Source organism: Salvelinus namaycush, chromosome 20 (assembly GCF_016432855.1).
Source record: "Salvelinus namaycush isolate Seneca chromosome 20, SaNama_1.0, whole genome shotgun sequence".
Lineage (NCBI taxonomy): Eukaryota > Metazoa > Chordata > Actinopteri > Salmoniformes > Salmonidae > Salvelinus > Salvelinus namaycush.
Window position 1 is genome coordinate 30,885,196 of NC_052326.1, and position 13,754 is coordinate 30,898,949.

At 43.7% G+C, this 13,754-nt stretch overlaps 1 protein-coding gene across 1 annotated transcript; it reads left to right on the forward strand.

Annotated features, from left to right (window-relative positions):
* Nucleotides 1-4,200: 4,200 nt before the first annotated feature.
* Nucleotides 4,201-12,871, forward strand: LOC120065223 (tribbles homolog 2-like). Its single transcript, XM_039016024.1, has 4 exons — nt 4,201-4,988; nt 6,114-6,410; nt 10,594-10,886; nt 11,593-12,871. The coding sequence occupies exons 2-4, from the start codon at nt 6,114-6,116 to the stop codon at nt 12,062-12,064; spliced, it is 1,062 nt and encodes a 353-aa protein (XP_038871952.1). The 5' UTR covers nt 4,201-4,988; the 3' UTR covers nt 12,065-12,871.
* The last annotated feature ends 883 nt before the right edge of the window (nt 12,872-13,754 follow it).

Consider the following 13,754-nt stretch of genomic DNA (forward strand, 5'->3'; position numbering starts at 1 on the left):
GGGATTGATATGACAACAACTAGTGAAAGTGCAGGGCGCCAAATTCAAACAACAGAAATCTCATAATTAAAATTCCTCAAACATACAAGTATTTTCCACCATTTTAAAGATACACTTCTTGTTAATCCCACCACAGTGTCCGATTTCAAATAGGCTTTACGACGAAAGCACCACAAACGATTATGTTAGGTCAGCGCCAAGTCACAGAAAAACACAGCCATTTTTCCAGCCAAAGAGAGGAGTCACAAAAAGCAGAAATAGAGATAAAATGAATCACTAACCTTTGATGATCTTCATCAGATGACACTCATAGGACTTCATGTTACACAATACATGTATGTTTTGTTCGATAAAGTTCATATTTATATAAAAAAAATCTCAGTATACATTGGCGCATTATGTTCAGTAGTTCCAAAAACATCCAGTGATTTTGCAGAGAGCCACAACAATTTACAGAAATACTCATCATAAATGTTGATGAAAATACAAGTGTTATACATGGAACTTTAGATAAACTTCTCCTTAATGCAACTGCTGTGTCAGATTTCAAAAAAGCTTTACCAAAAAAGCACACCATGCAATAATCTGAGTACAGCGCTCAGAGACCCAAACAAGGCAAACAGATATCCGCCATGTTGTGTAGTCAACAGAAGTCAGAAATAGCATTATAAATATTCACTTACCTTTGATGATCGTCATCAGAATGCACTCCCTGGAATCCCAGTTCCACAATAAATATTTGATTTGTTCGATAAAGTTAATAATTTATGTCCAAATACCTCCTTTTTTGTTCGCGCGAGCAGACGAAAAGTCAAAAGGTTCCGTTACAGTCCGTAGAAACATGTCAAACGATGTATAGAATCAATCTTTAGGATGTTTTTATCATAAATCTTCAATAATGTTCCAACCGGAGAATTGCTTTGTCTATAGAAATGCAATGGAACTCAAGCTAACTCTCACGTGAACGCGTATGGTCACCTCGTGGCTCTCTGCCAGACCTCTGACTCATTCCCCTCTCATTCGCCCCCACTTCACAGTAGAAGCATCAAACAAGGTTCTAAAGACTGTTGACATCTAGTGGAAGCCTTAGGAAGTGCAATATGACCAATATCCCACTGTATCTTCGATAGGCAATGAGTTGAAAACCTACAAACCTCAGATTTCCCACTTCCTGGTTGGATTTTTTCTCAGGTTTTTGCCTGCCATATGAGTTCTGTTACACTCACAGACATCATTCAAACAGTTTTAGAAACTTCAGTGTTTTCTATCCAAATATACTAATAATATGCATATCTTAGCTTCTGGGACTGAGTAGCAGGCAGTTTACTCTGGGCACCTCTGGGCACCATATTCATCCAAGCTACTCAATACTGCCCCCAGCCATAAGAAGTTAAAGCACGGGTAGTTACAGTCAACAGGGCTGAATGGGTCCCAATACAAAAAAGGCCTGGATGAAGAAATCACAGAGATCACTCAGAGAGGTGGGGTGCAGCCTCAGGAAAGACCATAAGTGACAGCAGCAGCAGAGTGTAGCCTCTTATAAACTGAATGGTTCGAGTCCTGAATGCCGATTGGCTGACGGCCATGGTATATCAGACAGTATACCATGGGTATGACAAAACATGTATTTTTTCTGCTATAATTACATTGGTAGCCAGTTTATAATAACAATTAGGCACCTCGGGGTGTTGTGATATATGGCCAATATACCACACCTCCTCAGGCCCTATTGCTTAATTATAATTCAATCTAGAAAGAGGCATATATGAGGCATATATTAACAGAACCCAGCTAATTGAATCTCCTCTTCATTGAAAGGCTAGAGGAAGGTGACAGGTACTTTGTTGCTCCTACTTCAAGGGACAAATCTTTAACATGATTAATAAAAGAGCAAACCAGATGGCATCTTCGGGTTAAATGAATAAGTGAATCAAAGTATGAAGCTTTATTTGAACTGTTGTTTATTTAAATGAGTTTTTTCTTTTTTCTTTGGCGCTTTCTGTTTTTTTTAATCTGTCTGTCAATCTATTTAATTGTCTTTAAGATAAATGGGCTATAACTAAAGTAGAAGCTTTGTCAACTGTCCTTGGGTTGCCTGAAAACAGGAGCACAGTCAGAGCAGCAGGTACCGCCTGCCTGAGAAGAACACCACTGTCTAACTTGTTTATGCAAAAAGGACCTGTCGCTACAATGGAATTTCTGCTTTCGTAATCTCCTGCAATGCTCTCCGTGCCAGAGCGAGGCCAGGCCAAGTATGGTTGGCTCTGCTGTTATTTATTTTCCTGGCCGCAGTTAAGAAGTCCTGCCGATGTTTTCCCTAACAGAGAAACATCCACCACAAAAGCTGTGTGATGATGAAATACCCCAAACTTGCCCTTTTCTTTCCACTGACTGAATCCCGATTACAGTAGTGGGAACAGACCTGATTTCTGGAAGTGTCTGTCTGTTGTGAATGCCAGGAACTTCACTGTACTGCTCTCTGTGGTCTGATAGTTGAAGGGCCAAACTCCAAAGGAGCCACGGAAACCCCTAGAAGCACTGCTAATCCAATTACCCACAGACATATAAGCTATAGCCTCTTTGTAAACTAGGCTAATTCTGAGCTAGCCCCCTCACGTATGCGACTGACATGGATGGACAGCAAGTGACCTCCAAACCCAGTAGTGGTGGCCCCCTATCAGTTATGATAGCAATCTCTTGAAAAGACATGGCTGGAGCGAATATCCACTTGACAGGGAGCCCCATTGCCTCCAGTCGCCATGACATTTTGTATCATAGGTTACCAAGACAGCCATGTCTACATGACTCCAACTTCAGGCCACGCCACTGCACTATTCACAAATGGCTATTTATTGGAATAAGACAGTTTTTGGTTTATCATTGCACTATTCACAGACTGCTATGTTCCCAACACAAATTATGGTGTTTCATAATCCTTCCATGTCAGTGTTGATACAGAGGGTGATTCATTCAACATCAAACTGTGACTCTCAGAGGGCAGAGTTAATGTAGGGAGATTGAGGCAGCAGGCAGGCAGGGGGAGAAATGCTCCCAGAGAATATTTAGGGATATTTAGTGCTGTCAAGTTACATTGCGAAGACTGACAATTTCACGGCTGTAGCCTCAGGCAATGTCTCTAGCAGTAATGCAGCACTGTGTGTGCGGCTGAAATGTTTCCATTTTAAGGCAAAAATGATCTCTGACTCCCACTCATAGGGCTGTCTAGAAGTCACCATGGCACAGGCACAGGAAGCTGCCCTCACCCACACGCTTACACACACTTACACACATACGCACACACACAAACACACACACCATCTGACTCCACACCAGTACTGAAGCAGTACATCCTCTCTTTGGTCACACAAAGACATGACTTTGAAGGGATCATTTATCAATTATTTTTCACATGTGCAACTCAAGCACAAGCTCAGGCCATTAAAAGCTGTCTGTGCAGAACTAATGAACATTGACATGAATAATGTGAAATGCTCCTCTGTGTGTGTGTTAGTGACACATGCATGCATGTGTGTGTGTAAGTGATGCATACCGGGGGAAGTTATATCAATAGTTGGACAAAAGGCCTTGCCCACTTAATTTCCATCCTTTTGGAGCTTTGTCATCAATGTTAGGCAATCTTTCCCTGATACTTGCAATGTGTTGAACATAGATAGCTAACGATAATGCTCTTCTAATTTTCAAATCCATTTCTCTCCTTTTCCATGGTTGCAACATCAAACAGACATTTTATAACCCATAATAACCCAAACCATTTGCATGGCATCCAGAGAGCATGCATTGTGAGAAATGTTGCAATACCATTACTGCTATTGAGTCATGGGAGGGGTGTGGCAAACCCTGTCCAACATATAGTTGGGTTTATAGTGACATGTTTTCTGTTATTAAATAACATTCCCAATGTCCTTTTGGACAAATTAAATTACATGTACCAACTCTGGCATGTGGACACAATTGTTTAGAAAACGTGTGGTCAGAGGAAATTTGGATGTTGTCACAGAATTACTATATAGCCAATGACATGCAACACACCTTGTTGTACGATTATTTTGTTCCATGTGTAAACTGCACGAGTGACTATTGCGAGGTTCACCCGCCGATGTCGTCAAACCAGGGGGTGGAGCTACGATGTTGCAATCATGCTCAGTTGCGCATTATCAACATCACTGCTGTAACAGAAAGGATATTTGAAGCCACTGCGCTCTCGGGTCTATTCTCAATCAGACGGGCAGTCGGTGGGGGCACGTCTGATTAGAAATCTACTTTTTAGGGACTCAATTGACACATTAAAGGATTACTTCGCAAGTGACCAAATAAGGGAACGTGTAGCCTACTCTTCCCTATGACCAATAATTATTTATTATACGAGGTTCCATACTTTGGACGAGTATGCTCTTTTTTTACATTATTGTGCAAGAGCCTTTAAACAACTTTAAAGGTTTGTGTTTTCTCTGTTTATAAAAAGTTTCTAAGGTTTTCTAATAACCTCCGATTTAGAAAACCTGTCATCGCAAGGAAAAACGTTCGATACACAAGTCGCTGCCACACAGCGGGAATAAGGACAAAAGCATCTGTACCAACAACACAGGCGGTGTTGCTGCCACACTTCAAAGCGAAATAACCTGTTAAATGTGTCAATGACTTTCATACATATTCTGCTTTGGCTAAGTGAACAGACATCCTGAGCAAGAACCAACGAAAACTAATTTGAACTATTATGCATACATAGTTCATTTGTAACTGTTTAAGTTAAAGACTCCCTTGAACCACTAGGCTATTTATTTTATAAAGGAAGAATAACTTTTGTCTGAAGCTCTCCAACCTCTGGTTTCCTCTACACCACGTGTGTTTTTGCTGAGCTTACTGCACATTTCGTGTTTCTTGACAAGCAAAGCACTACACACGAAGCTGGAGTTACCATACCATTGTTCTGTTTTGAAGAGCGGACCCCTTTGTCTTCCACAGCCAAGGTAACAGTTGTTCATATTTTTCGCCCAACCTCAAAGTATCCATGTTTTTATCATTAGGTTACAGTTGAAGGGGTTGCTTGTAGTCCCGACTCGTATTGAGAATTCATTGATTTTTAACGTGTAGGCAGGCCTATGTTGTGAAACAACAAGGTTAAACTTTAGAAAGTGATGGTGCAACTCTTCCTACGAGTCACGACCTACCACTCCTCGCAGCCGGAGTATGTCTATCGCAACATTGTATTCCCCTCCCGCACACTGTTTCTCGGAATGGCGCACTGTTCTGACCATTTTCACCCGGTTCAACAAATATTTATTTTGACTAATAACATGACCCCACATGTGACCTCTCGTGTTTTTAATGCCAATTTATCATGGTTATAATGGCAATTTATCATATTTTTTTTACCTGAACTTCTGGCGTTATTTGGTGCTTTCAAAACAACTGAACTCGGAAAAAACTAGATCAACTCAAGACCTCTGATCTTCAGAAAGTCGGTGCTCTAGAAAAATGCCCCAGATTCCGACTTGGAATTCCGAGTTGGATGAATATTCAAAAGATTTTCCCTGTCGCGAGGTCGTTATTTTCGAGTTCCCAGTTGTCTTGGACGCTCGGAAGTCGGATATTTCCGCGTTCCCAGTTGTTTTGAACGCGGCATTAGAGCAATCTAATGGAAACCTGACGTCACTTTCATGACGTTTGCCCATGATCTTATTTGGGTGGCTGTGAATGACTCACTGAGTCACAGCCACATTTCGAAAGAGACAGACAGTAATTTGAGTAATGCATAGCCTATTACAGGCAACACTGCTCATCAGTTGAGACTCCATGGCGTCATCCAAGTTCTTTTTAACCTATTATTTGGCACTGTTTAATGGTGGATATGATTCACATGTCTGCTATTCAAGTTTCGCTTGTCACAGATGCATTGTGTGTGTGTGTGTGTGTGTGTGTGCACACTAAAAAGGGGATTTGCAGACACCAAGTTCTTCCAGCTAGTTCTGTCACTATGCATTTGAAATGTTGTCTTTATGTAACATGCATTTTCAGTGTATCCAATCTGTGGTTTAGTCACATCCTAGGCATAGCTCAATGAAACCTACTAAAACAACTTATGTGACTTTCAGATGAGTGTGAACATCTCCTCGCCCGCCGCGGCACCTACTCGTCCCCTGCGGCTGAAGCGGCTGGAGCTGGACGACCCGCAGGATGACACGGAAGCGCTGAAATGCAAGCGTCCCCGGCTGAGCCTTCCACCCTCGTCCCCTGGCCTGGCCCCCTGCCTGAGGCCCCTGAGCCACAGCCCAGACTCCGACCAGCACTGTGTGTCCTGCATTGGGCCCTACGTCCTGCTAGAACCCACAGAGGGGACAGAGACCTACAGGGCCTTCCACAGGGTTACGGAGCAGGAGTACACCTGCAAGGTATGTATTATAGCCTGCCCCATCACAGTATGGCTCCCAAGTGGCGCAGTGGTCTAAGGCACTGCCATAGTTGAGTATAGTCCCTGGTTCGAATCCAGGCTGTATCACATCTGGCCGTGATTGGGAGTCCCATAGGGCAGCGCATAATTGGCCCAGCGTTGTCCGGGTTTGGCTGTGGTAGGCCGTCATTGTAAATAAGAATTTGTTAACTGACTTGCCTAGTTAAAGGTTAAATATAACAAAATAGTGGTGTACTGCAGTGGTGTACTGCAGTTTCACGGGGCCCCTGCAAGGGCCCCCAATATGCACTGAGTGTAAAAAACAAAGAGGAACTCTTTCCATGACAGCCTGACCAGGTAAAAGCTATGATATCTTACTAATGTTACCTGTTAAATCCACTTCAATCAGTGTATTTGAAGGGGAGGAGACAGGTTAAAGAAAGATTTTTAAACCTTGAGACAATTGAGACATGGATTGTGTAGTTTCCCATGTGTATAAAGAATGACCCACCACCCAAATGACATCCAGCCAATTGACACAACTGTAGGCCAGCATCCCTGTGTAATGCTTTCGATCCCTTGTAGAGTCCATGCCCCAACAAATTGATGCTGTTTTGAGGGCAAAGGTGGTGCAACTATATATTAGGAAGGTGTTCCTAATGTTTTGTACTGTGTGTGTGTGTGTGTGTGTGTGTGTGTGTGTGTGTGTGTGTGTGTGTGTGTGTGTGTGTGTGTGTGTGTGTGTGTGTGTGTGTGTGTGTGTGTGTGTGCTCTGAACAAAAAAAATAAACACAATATGTAAAGTGTTTCATAAGCTGAATTAAAGATCCCAGAAATGTTCCATATGCACAAAAAGCCTCTTTCTCTAAAATGTTGTGCACAAATTTGTTTACATCTGTTAGTGAGCATTTCGCCTTTGCCAAGATAATCCATCCACCTGACAGGTGTGGTATATCAAGAAGCTGGTTAAACAGCATGATCATTACAGGTTCACCTTGTACTGGGGACTATAAAAGGCCACTCTAAAATGTGCAGTTTTGTCAGACAACACGATTCCACAGATGTCTTAAGTTTTGAGGGATGCTGACTGCAGGAATGTCCACCAGAGCTGTTGGGAGAGAAGTTAAATGTTAATTTCTCTACCATAAGCCGCCTCCCACGTCTTTTGGGAGAATTTGGCAGTAGGTTCAACCGGCCTCACAACCGCAGACCGCATGTAACCACGCCAGCCCAGGACCTCCACATCCGGCTTCTTGACCTGCGGGATCGTCTGAGACCAGCCACCCGGACAGCTGATGAAACCGAGGAGTATTTCTGTCTGTAATAGAGCCCTTTTGTGGGGGAAAACTAATTCTGATTGGCTGGGCCTGGCTCCCTAGTTGGTGGGCCTGGCTCCCTAGTTGGTGGGCCTGGCTCCCAAGTGGGTTGGCCTATGCCCTCCCAGGCCCACCCATGGTTGCGCCCCTGCCCAGTCATGTGAAATCCATAGATTAGGGCCTAATTCATTTATCTCCTTATATGAACTGTAACTCAGTAAAATAATTGAAATTGTTGCATTTATATATTTTTGTTCAGTGTCTACACTGTCGACATGCCTTAAAATTAAAGGATTCGGCTATTTCAGCCACAAACCGTTGCTGACAAGTGTATAAAATCAATCACACAGCCATGCAATCTCCATAGACAAACATTGGCAGTAGAATGGCCCCTACTGAAGAGCTCAGTGACTTTCAACGTGGCACCGTCATAGCATGCCACCTTTCCAACAAGTCAGTTCGGCAAATTTCTACTCTGCTAGAGCTGCCCGGTCAACTGTAAGTGCTGTTATTGTGAAGTGGATATGTCTAGGAGCAACCGCAAAGTGGAAGACCACACAAGCTCACAGAACGGGAAGGCTGAAGCATGTAGCGTGTAAAATATATTTTTAAAATAAATATTGTCTGTCCTTGGTTGCAACACTCACTACTGATTTTCCAAACTGCCTCTGGAAGCTACATCAGCACAAGAACTGTTTGTCAGGAGTGTCATAAAATAGTTTCCCATGGCCAAGCAGCGGCACACAAGCCTAAGATCACCATGTGCAATGCCAAGCGTCAGCTGGAGTGGTGTAAAGGTCACCGCTATTGGACTCTGGAGCAGTGGAAATGCATTCTCTGGAGTGATGAATCACGCTTCACCATCTGGCAGTCCGACTGAGAAATCTGGGTTTGGCGGATACCAGGAGAACACTATATAGTTTGGAGGAGGCGGAATAATGGTCTGGGGCTGTTTTTCATAATTTGGGTTAGGCCCCTTAGCTCCAGTGAAGGGAAATCTTAACGGTACAGCATACAATGACCTACTAAATTCTGTGCTTCAACTTTGTGGCAACAGTTTGGGGAAGGCCCTTTCCTGTTTCAGCATGACAAACCCCCCGTGCACAAAGCAAGGTCCATACAGAAATGGTTTGTGGAAGAACTTAACCGGCCTGCACAGAGCCCTGACCTCAACCCTATTGAATCCCTGGGATGAATTGGAATGCCGACTGCGAGCCAGGCCTAATCACCCAGCATCACTGCCCAACCTCACTAATGCTCTTGTGGCTGAATGGAAGCAAGTCCATGCAGCAATGTTCCAACATCTAGTGGAAATAATGGATGCTGTTATAGCAGCAAAAGGGGGACCAACTCCATATTAATGGCCATGATTTTGGAATGGGAGATGGGAGAACCTTCCAGAAGGACAACCATCTCTGCAGCACTCCACCAATCAGGCCTTTTATGGTAGCCACTCCTCAGTAAAAGGCACATGACAGCCCTCTTGGAATTTGCCAAGAGGCACGATTCTCTGGTCTGATAAAACCAAGATGGAACTCTGGCCTGAATGCCAAGTGTCAAATCTGGAGATAACCTGGCAACATCCCTACGGTGAAGCATGGTGGTGGCAGCATCATGCTGTGGGGATGTTTTTCAGCGGCAGGGACTGGGAGACTAGTCAGGATCGAGGGTAAGATGAACATCGCAAAGTACAGAGAGATCCTTGATGAAAACCTGCTCCAGGACCTCAGACTGGGGCGAGGGTTCACCTTCAAACAGTACAATGACCCTAACCACACAGCCAAGACAAGGCAGGAGTGGCTTCAGGACAAGACTCTGAATGTCCTTGAGTGGCCCAGCCAGAGCCCGGACTTGAACCCGATCAAACATCTCTGGAGAGACTTGAAAATAGCTGTGCAGCAACGCTCCCCATCCAACCTGACAGCTTGAGAGGATCTGCAGAGAAGAATGGGAGAAACTCCCCAAATACAGGTGTGCCAAGCTTATAGCGCCATACCCAAGAAGACTCGAGGCTGCAATCACTGCCAAAGGTGCTTCAACAAAGTACTCAGTAAAGGGTCTGAATACTTATGTAAATGTGAATTCAGTTTTATATTTTAAATACATTTGCAAAATGTCTAAACCTGTTTTTGCTTTGTCATTATGGAGTATTGTGTGTAATTGATGAGGGGGAAAAACCAATATAATCAATTTTAGAATAAGGCTATAACGTAACAAAATGTGGAAAAAGTCAAGGGGTCTGAATACTTATCGAATGCACCATATATCTATGTAAAGTTTTTTTGAGGGGGTGTCACAGCCAACATACAGAAACATATGTAATTGTATAGCTAATCTAATAATATTCTACACATTTTGCCATGAGGCTGAGGGGAAAATGGAGCAGTTTTACAGTTAATTTCCTGTAATAATATGTATTTTTTTGCCATGGCTTATGTGTTTGGGGGGGGGGTTGGCGGCCCTGCCTTGTGGGGGTGTGTGGTTCCAGTGATGGAGTGGCGTGCGCAATGAGCATGCTGTGTTGGCTTAGTCCAGTCATTTAATTGTCACTACTGGCTTATAGCAGGGTTTCCCAAACTTGGTCCTGGGGTCTCCCTGGGTGCACATTTCTGGCTTTTGCCAAAAACCAAAATGTGCACCCAGGTGGGGCCCCAGGACAAAGTTTGGGAAACCTTAGCTTACAGTGAAGTTGACCTATACACATATCCTTTTGGTGTGACTTTATTTGACAACGAGTTCACTCGAGTGGGTACATTACCCTCAGTGGGTACATTACCCTCAGGAGAAGACATTCATATAGTTTGTAATTTGACCATGACCTTATGAACTATGACCTCTAACCTAACTCTACCCCATCTCCACTACCAGGTGTTCTCTATGAGGCGGTACCAGGAGTTCATCGCCCCCTACGTCCGCCTGCTGCCCCACGACAACATCTGCCGCATCGCCGAGGTGATAACAGGCGAGCACAGCGTCTTTGTCTTCTTTCAGCGCAACTACGGCGACATGCACTCGTACGTGCGCACATGCAAGCGGCTCCAGGAGGAGGAGGCGGTGCTTCTCTTCCGCCAGATGGCGGTGGCGGTGGCACACTGTCATGAGCATGGGGTGGTCCTGCGCGACCTCAAGCTGCGCAAGTTTGTCTTCGTAGACCAGCAGAGGTTAGTAGTTTATGCGCTTCTTTTAAAGTGGCAATCAGCAGTTGAAACGATAACAAAGCTCCTCCCCACCCGTTTCAGTAAAAAGCTGAGGGATTAATAAATGTAACGACTAACCATATATTGTATAAATATTCTAGTTTTAAACATGTTTTGAGGCTATACAGTGTTTGTTTATATTGACTTTGTTTACTATCATTGGAGTAAAACAGGCTATTATTTTGGGTTCTGATGGGATAAATTATATTCTTCAAGAATAAATTAATCTGGTTGCCCCTTAATTAACTTAACCTAATTTTAGCTGAGGAACATGGTCATTGGATGTTCTGTTTGCAGGTTGGATTGACTTACAGTAGTGACTGAGACGTGGCCCAAATTCGTCATCTAAATGTTTACTTGAGACACATCAGCCAGGCATATGTGGACTAAGTTCAGTTGCATTATGTCACTGCTAAAGAAGGCCATTTAGTTAAGAAACTGTCAAAATGGCACTAAAGCTCCTCATGATGCCTTTATCACACCATCATAACAGCTATGTCATATGACTAGGGCTATATTTCTCCCACCCCGTAAACACAGGTGTCATTCCAGACAGAGTTATGTAAGGTGTATTATGCACCATCGATGAATAACACAAAGCAGAAAACATGTCGCACCATGGGGGTATGATGATGACTCAATATCTCTCTCTGGTTCTCCTTCCTTTCAGGACCAAGCTTGTTCTTCAGAACCTGGAAGACTCCTGTCTGCTCCACGGGGACGACGACTCTCTTACGGACAAGCACGGCTGCCCAGCCTACGTGGGCCCCGAGATCCTCAACTCACACCACTCGTACTCAGGGAAGGCTGCTGATGTCTGGAGCATGGGCGTGGTGCTGTACACCATGCTGGTGGGTCGCTACCCGTTCCAGGATGTGGAACCTGCCGCTCTCTTTAGTAAGATCCGCCGGGGGACCTTCACAGTGCCAGAGTCGCTCTCGGTGCGGGCTAAGTCGCTGGTGTGCTGCATGCTGCGTAAAGCACCCTTGGAGAGACTGGAGGCCTCAGAATTGCTGCTCCACCCGTGGCTGAACTGTTCCAATAACACAACACCTCCCAACATGCACCTCAACCCCAGGAACTGCACTGACCAAGTGGTCCCCAACTACACAGAAGATACTAAGGACACAGGCTGTTTCTAGAATAAAAATAAAAATGTCCTCTGTCCCAGTGATGCAAGTAGAGCAGTATCATCTCCATAGAGGGACTACTGGTAATGCAGGGTTTTTTCCTACCTACCTGACACTTAAGAAACATAACATAGTCATATGGCATTACATATTTCCAAAGTAAACCTCTTATGCTAATGTCTAACTGCAGTTTGGTATCAAAGCAGTCAAAGCTTTGTTAATCTGTTGTTAGACATTAGCATGTATAGATTGTGAAGTTGTGCTTTTGAAGAAGTTGTGAACGTGTTATGCAGGGCCCTTAATCCAAATTGTTACCAAATGTATTATATAGTTCGGTGTCATGAAACATGTATTTGTTTAGGTAGTAACATTGCGATTACACAAAGCAGTAACTACTAACTACTGGATCTCCTGGCCACGTGTAACAGACGCCTCCTTCGAGTTAGATGTATATCTGCTTGTCAAGGGTCCAATGCAGTTATTTCCACATTGCAGTGTAACCTCAAGAAAAGCGCTTTTCAAAAGCTACCCGACTATTGTCCTTTAACCAATGTAAATTGTTTTGTTGACTCAATGGGAATAACAGGTGAAAACAGTCCTCGAGATCCCTTGCCCCATATAGAAGCAGACTTTCTAGCAGTATTCCCTTTTTGCTGGAAGCAGTAATTTGACCCATTTTTGATTGTGAGCAACTCCGTTGGGAACACTAAATTGAAGCTGTATACTGAACAAAAATGTAAACGCAACAATTTCAAAGATTTTACTGAGTTACAGTTCATAGAAGGAAATCAGTCAACTGAAATAAATAAATTTGTCCCTAATCTATGGATTTCACATGACTGGGCAGGGGCGCAGGAGGAGCCCACTGCGGAGCCAGGCCCAGCCAATCAGAATTAGGTTTTCCCCACAAAATAGCTTAATTACAGACAGAAATAGTCCTCAGCACCCCCTCCCCCCTCAGACGATTCTACAGGTGAAGAAGCCGGATGTGGAGGTCCTGGGCTGGCGTGGTTACATGAGGTCTGCGGTTCTGAGGCCGGTTAGACGTACTGCCAAATTTTCTAAAATGACGTTGGAGGCGGCTTATGGTAGAGAAATTAAAATTCAATCTCTGGCAACAGCTCTGTTGGACATTCCTGCAGTCAGCATGCCAATTGTACATCTGTGGCGTTGTGTGACAAAACTGCATTTTATTGTCCTCAGCAGCAGGTGCACCTGTGTTATCATCATGCTGTTTAATCAGCTTATTGATATGCCACAAAGGAGAAATGCTCACCAACAGGGATGTAAACAAATTTGTGCACAAGATTTGAGAAAAGCATTTTGTCTTATGGAAAATGTCTGGGATCTTTTATTTCAGCTCATGAACTGTAACATGTATTTAACTAGGCAAGTAAGTTAAGAACAAATTGTTATTTACAATGACAGCCTACCCCGGACGATGTTGGGCCAATTGTGCACATGAAACATGTGATCTTCTTTACATGTTGCGTTTTTATTTTTGTTCAGTATATATCTGACAGGACTGATGCCTGATGCCTCTGAACTTGACAAAATCCTAGAATACTTGAAGCACGTTTTGTGCCTTTGTGTGTGTGTGTACTGTTGTTTACATATTTGATTGACAAATCTGGATTGTTTCAACCATTAAAGTGCCTTGTTTTCATAACCACAGTTTGTTGTAGACCCCCTCCCCTCTCTT